General features: G+C 37.7%; 1 protein-coding gene across 1 annotated transcript in view; it reads left to right on the forward strand.

Moving 5' to 3' along the window:
• The first annotated feature begins 6,147 nt into the window (after window positions 1-6,147).
• The window catches only part of ERMN (ermin), a 9,753-nt gene continuing 6,118 nt past the window's right edge, over window positions 6,148-9,782 (forward strand). The window contains exons 1-2 of the mRNA XM_019636816.1: window positions 6,148-6,660; window positions 7,269-7,361. Of these exons, the coding sequence (XP_019492361.1) occupies window positions 6,420-6,660; window positions 7,269-7,361 (334 nt within the window). The 5' untranslated portion in view covers window positions 6,148-6,419. The remainder of the gene's footprint in view (window positions 6,661-7,268; window positions 7,362-9,782) is intronic.

Consider the following 9,782-nt stretch of genomic DNA (forward strand, 5'->3'; position numbering starts at 1 on the left):
AAATGAAGGCAGAGAAGCAAGAAACTTAGTGTTTTACTTTCCTATTACTGCTGTTACAAACTACCACAAATGTAGTGACTTAAAACAAGGCGGATTTGTTCTTTCAGTTCTGGAGGTTTGAAGTCTAAAATCAAGGGCTGTATTCCATTCAGAGGCTCCAGGGAAGAGCCTGTTCCCATATCTTTCTCAGTTTTTATAGGTTTCTCAAGTTTCTTAGTTCATGATCCCTTCCTTGTGTCACTTCAACCTCTTGCTGTCAAGTCGCATCTCCTAATACTCCCTTGGACCTTCTTGCCTCCCTTTTATCAGGGCCTTTGTAATTATTACATTAGATTTGATCGATAATCCATGATAATTTTCTCATTTTAAAACCCTTAATTTAATCACATCTGCGTAGTCCCTTTTACCATGTAAGGTAACAATTCTCAGGTTATGGGGATTAGGACTTGGACACTTTTGGGGTGGTCAAGATTCAGCCTAAAACACTCAGCTGGAGATATTATGGGACCCAGAAAAAGACTGAACCCTCAGGTCCACCCAAGTGCCTCCTAATATCCACCTTCCTCACAATCAAGAGAGAAAGGTTACCTGTAACATTGTTTAAATCCATAGATCCAAATAAGTGTGAAGCCAACTCTGGAGTTTCTGGTTAAATGATCTGTGTTAAATTCACAGAGTGTAAGAGTCTTTGAATTAAATTCAAAGAGGCTTGCATACACTTGCCTAGGGTCACAAACCAGCAGAACTAGGATTTTCTTCCAGGTCATCTGGTGCCTGAGTCCATCCTCTTGACCATTAAAGGGGTCACTGATGATAATGCCCATTTATCCTCTATTTGAGGGGGCCTCTTCATCCTCGGTTAGTGCTCTCCCTCCCCATCCCCCAACCCTGCCTCTCTGGGCCACATGGACTTATTTTGTGGCTCATTTCACAGCTATACTCTCCTCACCAAATTCTCAGCCTGTTTCTTTCAGTGCTTTTTAAATAGTGTACAGTGTCTCATTGGGAGGCCAGGCCCCAGATTCTATTTCCTGGGGGTATAAGAAAGTCTTTGTCTTTAGAGAGATGATGGACAAGCTCACACCTTCACCCCCACTCACCGCCATGGTTGGAAAGCATGCTTCTTGTCAGACGTAGCTGAATTTTCCAATTCTGTTACATTAGTTCTTAAAAGTCATGTGATATCCACAGACTTCACTCTTGGCTTCCTGAGAGAAACCATCCTTTATTGTGAGATTTTATATTGCTAAAATGACAGCTGTTGTTTCACACTAGGCTTGAATATAAACATAAGGTGATAAGATAGCACAAGGTAATCAACTTAATTTAATTTATACCAGGTGGCAGGCAGTTATTGTTTTTTGAAGTAAAATGCATGGGTACTGATTGATTTCATTATGTTATAACATTTTATATTTCTGTAACAATTCATGTTTGCTGGGGTGTCCTTTCAATTTGGAAAGTTAATCCCTTAAGTGAACCATTTCAGATTACTCTGTCTTTTCAGGGTCATTCAGTGTTGCACACCCTCTTGAGACATTACTCCCCACAGAAGATTCTCTGAGATTTTGGTGGGATTTTGACATGAAAATTTGCATATGCTACCACATTGGTTTGGAGAGGTGTTGAAAGTCCTGAGTTGTGAGGTTATGTTCCTGCTTGACCAGTCTAAACTACATTTCCCAGAATTCTTTTTCCTCAACATTTCCACACACACAAAAGGTGGGCTAAAAGAGACATCCTTGGGTGAGATTTGTAGCGCAGAAGTGGAGCAGCAGCTATTTTGCAGTTCACACACACTGTTGCTGATCTGCTGGCTCTCGTGTGCAGGGGGCAGCACTGAGCCTGCAAGTACTTCACCTTCCCGTGGATCTTCCTTCAGCTCCTCTGATTCCTGGGTCATGACGAGGGGACCAACTTCTCCTGGGGGACACTCATACCACTAAGGTCAGAGGCAGTGAAAACTAATACGAGTTTCAGTTTGTTTGTGTATGTTCCAGCGTGTTCTTGTGTCTCCAGCTTGTTGCCTCATATGCCCGTTTTCCCTTCCAACTCCCTGCCCTGTAGACTTCTAGCTACAGCACCAGGCTTGACAATAGACTTATAGAGACAGTTTAAGCAGCAACCACAATTTTGTAAGATCAAATTCCTTTAGATAGATAGATAGATGATAGATAGATTGATAGATCTCTTAGTGGTTCTATCTTTCTGTTTCAACCCTGATTAATGCAATACCCCTGTCTCAACTATGCAAATCTCTGTTTATATATTGGCTCCAAGTTGCCAGAATCAAAAACTGAAATTTTAAATTTATTTCTTGTTTTTATTCGGTGCTCATTGGCTGTATGAACTGTTAACACTAACTTGTGGTTTGGTTTTTCACATATTATGACTTTTGTCCAAATCTTGTTTCTGGACCTAATAGAGCCTTAACCTGAATCATTTGGCATTTGACAAACGGAATGTGGAAATTTACATAATTTTATTTTGATACCTTACATTCCCATAGAAAGATCTAATCATTATTGTATTTTGTTATAGATTTGAAATGGTTACATTTATACGTTGTTCTTTACTATTAAGAAAAATAACTAGGGAAAAGGACAACTAATCCAGTAAATTATCTAAAAAAAACCAAGTTATATTTCTTTATTTTTATTTTCTTTAGCTGAGCCATCCTGCTACCTGTTTACAGCTCAGAGGCAGCTCAGCTCGGACAGGGAATTGAACCACTGTTGCTCAGAACTCACACTCTTGAGCGAGCTCTTAACCAACTGAGCCACTCGGCCAGCCCCCAAAAAAGTTGTATTTCATGGAGTGGAGATTTGATATGCAGTAGTATTTGAATTAAGGATCATTAGTGCAAATTATAACATACTTTAAAAGTAATAGGTTGTTGCAAACTATGGGTGGCAACTTACCTCTTTATGGATAAAATATCCCATGTTTCTTTTTTTTTTTTAGTTGGATAGACTCATCTTGATGCTAAATGTATCTTGTGTTAGCAACTACTTGTAGAAAAAAATAATATATGTTACAAACCATTTACCCGACCTCCATTATTTTGTAGGACAGCATAAAAATACTGCTTTTTATAGAGGTGAACACAGTGGTTAGCTGATGAAGATGGAACTCTGGATCATTTTTCTGTCTTTCAAAGTATGAAATAGTTCTAGTGACAGGAAAAAAATGTCAAAGCATAGCATGAGAAAGAAGATAATAATAATAAAAAAATTAAACTCCTGTAGACATAAAGCCAGAGATATAAGTTGAGGGTTGCTATAGGGTCATAGAAACCTATGTGTAGGAGAGATAAATTAAATCCTCTAAACTCTGCTGTGTCCCTGAATTGAAGTGCTTACAAGTCTGAAGAGAACTGAGAGTGATTGAAGACAGGTCTTTAAGGCTAAAGTGAGCATTTCTACATTTGTATGTTTATTGCTGGGCATTTGGTAGAACTAGTGCCACTTCCTCTTTAGGGTCTCACAATCTAGCATGTCTCCCTATGTTCCTACTTTGGCCTTGGTTTCTGCATCCACCCATCTAATTCCATGCAATACTTTCTTCTTGCCCTATGTTTTGGGCTGTTCTCACTCCCAGGTCGGTGGGGTGGACCGACCTTGCCTTCAGGCTCCAGATTCTGATTTTTGAATTAAGAGATTAATTTTGTCATTCCTGGTGGAAGGAAACTCCCTGGTCCTCCCAATACTGTCCTCAGCAGCTGGTGTTGGTCTTGGGAAGGCCTTGATGCCACCTCAGGCACGCTGCTGGCCTTTCCTGGCTACATCTACTTCTTGTACACCTTGCTGGCAAGGTGGTTAATTCATCAGGCTAGAACCCAGCGGGACTTATGGCCAAAGGAAACATCCCAGAGATGGTACTCAGCTTGATCTTTGATGCACACTTCCATTAGTAGGCTTACTAGCTGTGTGAACTTGAACAAGTTGTTTAATCTCTCTGGGCTTTGCTTTTCTAGTCTGTGAAAAGGGGATAATAATAGCACCTAACTTACAGGGCTGTTATGAAGATCAAATGTGTTACTACTATTTGTGAAGCAATTTAAATAGTGCCTGGCATATAATAAGTGCTTTATAAATGTGTGTTAAAGAAATTAACAACAAGCAAATGAAGGGTAACAGAATATGCCACCCCAAAATATATCTCTTTGGCATAATGATTACAATGAGCCAATTATTTTTGAGAAACAATAGACACTGGAGAAGCTCTGAAAACAGAGTTGAGGATATAGGGAAATTTCCCCTTTTTAGGAGAAATTGACATTTATAAAGATAATCTCCATTTGTGTGTCTCCCTCTCTGTACCAGGGAGAGAAGGATGGCTCTAAATCACAGGAGAATCCTATCAGTGGAGAAGGAACCCACTTAAATCTGCATAATAAATCAGCATAACAAATCTGCTTACCCTTGTTTACTGTGCTTTTCCTCATAACCCCTCACAACAGGCCTCCCACCCACCAATACACACCTTTCTTTCTTTTTTCTTTAGCTGAAGGTGGTCCGTAGGTTGGGCCATCTCAGGAAGTTACTAAATTTACCTGGGTATCTCCTATGTATAGAGGTACACATGTTAAAAAACTTCTGTTTCTTTTGCTTTTGTCAATCTGTCTTATATTACAAAGTCTCAGCCAAGAACTCAGAAGGGGAGAGTGAAAATTGTTTTTCCTCTCCTACCCAAACAAATAAGTAGTGTGTTGGGTAGTAAAGAGCTAGTGATGACAAAGGAGACAATTCTAGGATCTGTTAGAGATAGACGTTTTCCAAGTGCTTGAGAGAAGGCTGAGACCATTGTTATTATTTGTCATTCCTTACATATACCTTAATGAGCTCAGCCCTAGCTACAATTTTAAAGGTGATAAATTTACAATTACTGTCCAACCTCTTTTCTTCTTCTCTTTAGAAAAGATCTAAAATGTGTTACCTTGGGAGTAATATTTACACACACACACACATACACACACACACACACATATACACACATAATAATAATAATAATAATAATAATAATAATAATACATATATTTATATATTTATATTGAGTACCTACCTAGTTCAAGACAGATGCTACAAGGTGGGAACACGTGTAATAAATTAACTATGGTCCTTGTCCAGGTAAAGCTTAGATTCTAGTTGGTGAAAGAGACACAGATAAGTGTGCAATTACTTGTTTAATCACAATTGTGAAGAATACTCCTGTCTTAATTCTGTGGGTCAGGAAAAGTGTCATTAAAAAAATGATCTTTCAGCCTCAGAGCTGAGAACTTAGAGGACCTGGTTAGGCCAGGGATTTAGCCTTGAGGAAAATAAAGGCATTCCGAGCAGGGGAGCAGCATGGACAAAGGCCCTGGGTTCATTTTGTACCTATGAGATCCAAAAAAGGAAAAGAATTGATGTCTTCTTTTAAAAGGAATGTGTGGTAGGTAACAGATGTTTTACATATTCACCTGTTTCTCCCAAGGGCAGACTGTGCTGGTCCTATGTATTTTACTAGCTTCGTGCAATATCAGTAGGGAATATAGAGAATAATTCTGATTGGGGGAGGCAGAACTTCATGGAGAAAATTATATTAAGGTTTTAAAGGATGGCTTGGGCTTCAATAGATGTAAGTAAACTAGAGGATAAGAAGCTATATACCAAATGCCTTACTCTAAAACTGTAACATTTTTGGTATTAGCAAGATGGCAGAATTCTTTGTTTTTTTTCTTAGGTTACTTCTCTGGGCTCCTGAAAGCATATCATAGAATCTGCTGCCAGAACCACTTACAATAGAGTTGTCCTGTTTACAGGTTTTTGATAAGCTGTTTTTATTCTTTAATAAATAAGAAACGAAGCCATTGTCTCCTAAAAAATAGCTGAGGTTTTACTTGAACAAAATCTGTTTTGAAATGTTAAGCTGGTTATGCAGAACTAATATGCCTCAAGGTAGTCATTCTCTATGGATTAAAGCTGTGGAACAATTGTGGCTCCTGTTACAAGGAAAATGACAAAGGGCCATTATGAAAAGGGACAAAAATCTCTGTTCCCAGCGGGGGACTGACAAGCTGCAAGTCCCCCTCTACAGGCTAACACAAAAGCCTGATTGCCTCAGATTATTTGTTTATGTAAATCAAAGGCTGCCATTAATTCTGCAAGGAGGACTGCTAAGCAACAAAGAAGGTGGTGATTGGCCCGATTCTTGTTCATGGGCTGGTGGCAAATCTGACAAACCCTGTTGCTTTTGTTCTAAGCTCTATCTGGGCACCTTTAGGAAAATAAGCTTGTTATTATGTACTAAAGTCAATAATTTGTATTCTTAGAGTAGGAGTTGGAACTATAGACTGAAGGCAAGAGAATACATCGTATCAAAAATCTGTTCACTCACTTTCCCCAAAGCTCTCTTTAAATTGAACTCAACTGCTCACCATGACAGATGTTCCAGTGACATTCAGTAAGGTTGAGTGTAATGGGGATACACCACCTGAAAAAGGTCAACAACCGATCACTAAAACCAATGAGGAAGTCAGTGATGTGGATGGCACCCCACCATTCTACCGGATAGAACCTAGTCTTGAAGATTTACCCACAGAAGGAAATCAGGAGAAAAGTGAAAAATTACAAGGGAACGTGCTGCTCAAGTGGTCCATGGATGAGGAGAGTCTAAAAGGTAAAACAATTTTCTTCTCTTCAATTTACTTGATTTGATTTATAAAGTCAGAATCTTTTGATAAACTTATGACAGGAATGAGCTATATATCCTCCCACTTCTGTCCCCGCTCAAATGTGACCTCTTATTCTACTGGGGCTGCCTCGGGTCAAATACAAGCTTATTTATTTGATAGCTCTGTGACCCTAGCAACATTCCTATCCTCCTAAAGACTTAGTTTTCTCAGTAGAAGAAAACCCAACATTTGTAGGGTTGTTGGAAGGATTACTAAGTAAGTGTTGGTTAAATGTTAGGTACTGTTATTTATTATTATTATGGATAGCCTTTTTATTATTTGAGCAAAAGAAATTCAAAATTTCAACTTTTCCTTCTAAATATACCTGAAAGTATCTGAATTCATGGTTCCATACCTTATGTAACTATTAAAGGAGAGTTATTATTGTGCTCATAAATAAAAGGAACCAATGAAAAATGAGCTGGAAGACTGAGTTATTTTTAGTAATCATAATTTAAAAAATCAAAGAATCTACTTAGAGTCTAAATTGATATTTTATTTAACCTTGAATTACTTAAATATTAAGATATTAATCTTGTTGGCTTTTTCCCAGAAAAACCAGAAGAGAATCTCTTTATTGTTCATAAGGCTATCACAGACCTTTCTCTACAAGAAACAAGTGTTGATGAAATGACATTCAGAGAAGGTAAGAGGAACCTCTGTGTTATACACAGAAATTGTTTGACTGGATATGGATGACAGTTCTTGCATGGGATGTGCTTGAGTGTAGTGTTGAAAAAGCAATCCAGGCAATGCCTTTAAATTCTCAAAGCTGCTATATATAGGCAGGTAAAGGAGTCTTGACTATTTGTGGGTTCCACCTTAGAAAGTCCTCTAGAAGCTTCGAGACTGAGACTATATGGATTGGTGTAACTGATTGGCACATTTTGACCTGAAGATATATCTGCCTCTTAATAAGTTAGTCTATTGAATCAACCTTTCTTTTTGATTTATTGTCTCCAAATCTGTGTGATATGTAAATGTTTCAAAGATGGGTCCTAAATGTTTACCACTGATATGCAATTTAGAATAATCTTATAAATTTATTTGATCTATAAAAAAATTCTAGGCCTCTGATGCAAGCACAAAATAGTTATTGAATTCTTGTCAAAGAAATCTCCCAGGTGATGAAGTTAATTTTCAATTGTGTTTTTTCAGAAAACGGGAGAATAAAAGGAATGTTGATTTTTAAGTGGCTATATTATATTTCAAATAAACTCAAGAGACTAAGAGATGCCCAATCTTTTAGACTTCTCCTCTAAGGAGACATTAACATTCAAGCAATTTCCAAAGAAAGTGAAGGATAAAAATCAATTGATCATTTATTCCCTCTCTTGCAGCCATAAACATCTTATCTGAAAGTTGAAGTCAGCTTGTTAGACCTAAGCAATTTAGTTTAGTTAGGACATTAATAGGCAAAATATTGAAGAGATTATTGGTTGAAATATTAGAACATCACATAAAATAGATGTCAAGGAAGGCATGGATATAATTGACAGTTTCCTGTGTGGTTCCACTTTGCTTGGACACCACTCAGGCTGTCTGCTGACCATATGGAGTAGTCCACTACTGTGTAGACACTTAAGGAAAACTATAGAAAGCAATAGCCATTGTCAAGTTTCTTACAGTATCACAGATAATTTATAAGACTGAAGTCGCTATGAAATGAACTAACTAACCTCTTTGCCCTAGTCTTTCTGCTTCCAATGTAGCAAGCTCTCGGACACAGGGGTCTCAATCTTCCATCTAGAGCCCCTTTCAAATTTCTAAATCAGGAAGTCCAATGGAGACAAGAGTTTTCTAGGATCTTTCTTTTCCTTTTTCTTTTTCTTTTTTTTTTTTTTAAATCTTTATGAAACAGAGAACAAAAGCAGTTTGGTTTTTAAAAGTAGATGGTCTCAGGGTGAATTTTTCCCTGAATGAATCCTTTTGTGTTTGGTAGAATCTGTTTTCCTATAGTCTAGATGTCCACATTTTGTTGTCTTTTGTTTTCACAATGACAAAGAGTCTCCAGAGAGTATACTTCTGGGTTGAAAAATAGGAACATGCTAAAAATATTTAGAAAAAACTATAATTTGAATTCAAGAAGTAATTTCACGCATGACAGCTCCATAACCCCAGTCATAAACAAGAGCAAAAAGATCAGTTTCTCTGGTTTTTACAGGAAAAAAAAAAAGGAGCTCAAGATGATAGCAAACATTTGAATACATATTTATTTATAATATAAGGTACATTGACTAGCACCAGTGACTTGATAGGAGCTGTGTACAACTATGCAGAAGTGATAATTCATCTTTAATTCTATCTCTTTTTGTAAGTTTACAATCTGATTCCTATAGTTGGGAAAAACAACAAAATTAAAAAAAAGAATGAAAAATCTTTGATCGAAATGAACTTGTGAGCATCTTTCAGTGAAAGTAGAAAATTGTGGAAGGGATGGGCAAAGAGGAACATTATCTCTTACTCTAGTTTAAGAGTGTTATGGTGCTGAAAGAGAATAGAGAACTCAGGCCTGGCAAGGGACACGAACCATACAATATTTCTGAATCATGGGCACCACTGAAGCTTCCCACAGAAGTCTTCTAGGGGTGAAAGTCCAGAGAACAACCTCTACTCTCTTATAATTAATTCCTTTCAGAGTGCTCAATAAATATTGTTGAGGATATGCTGATACGATCTGTTTGAAAAGTGAAAATTGAAATGAATTAAGCCTTTGAAAAGTCACTACATGGTACCAAACAACTTGAGTTTATTAGTTGTCATTTGGGACTTGTCTAAAACTGTCAGCTAATCTAGCACTATGTAGATATGACCTCAAAATTATTTTTAAATCTTGGCACTCGAGGAATTAATGGCAGATATTAGTTTGTATTGTGTGTGCTTTGGTGGGCCTGGTGCTGTAGTTAGCCCAGCTCATGACTCCTGACCATCTGTGGTCCCCTGCTCCTCCTTCTACGTGTGATACATTAGGACCACTTTGAAAAGCATGGTGACCAATACTGAATGTGCTACTCTGAGCATGACCAGATGTGGGAAGTCATTGTTTTTACTATTGGAAGGAAGCCTT

This window comes from Hipposideros armiger, unplaced genomic scaffold (assembly GCF_001890085.2).
Source record: "Hipposideros armiger isolate ML-2016 unplaced genomic scaffold, ASM189008v1 scaffold_30, whole genome shotgun sequence".
In the NCBI taxonomy this organism is placed as follows: Eukaryota; Metazoa; Chordata; class Mammalia; order Chiroptera; family Hipposideridae; genus Hipposideros; species Hipposideros armiger.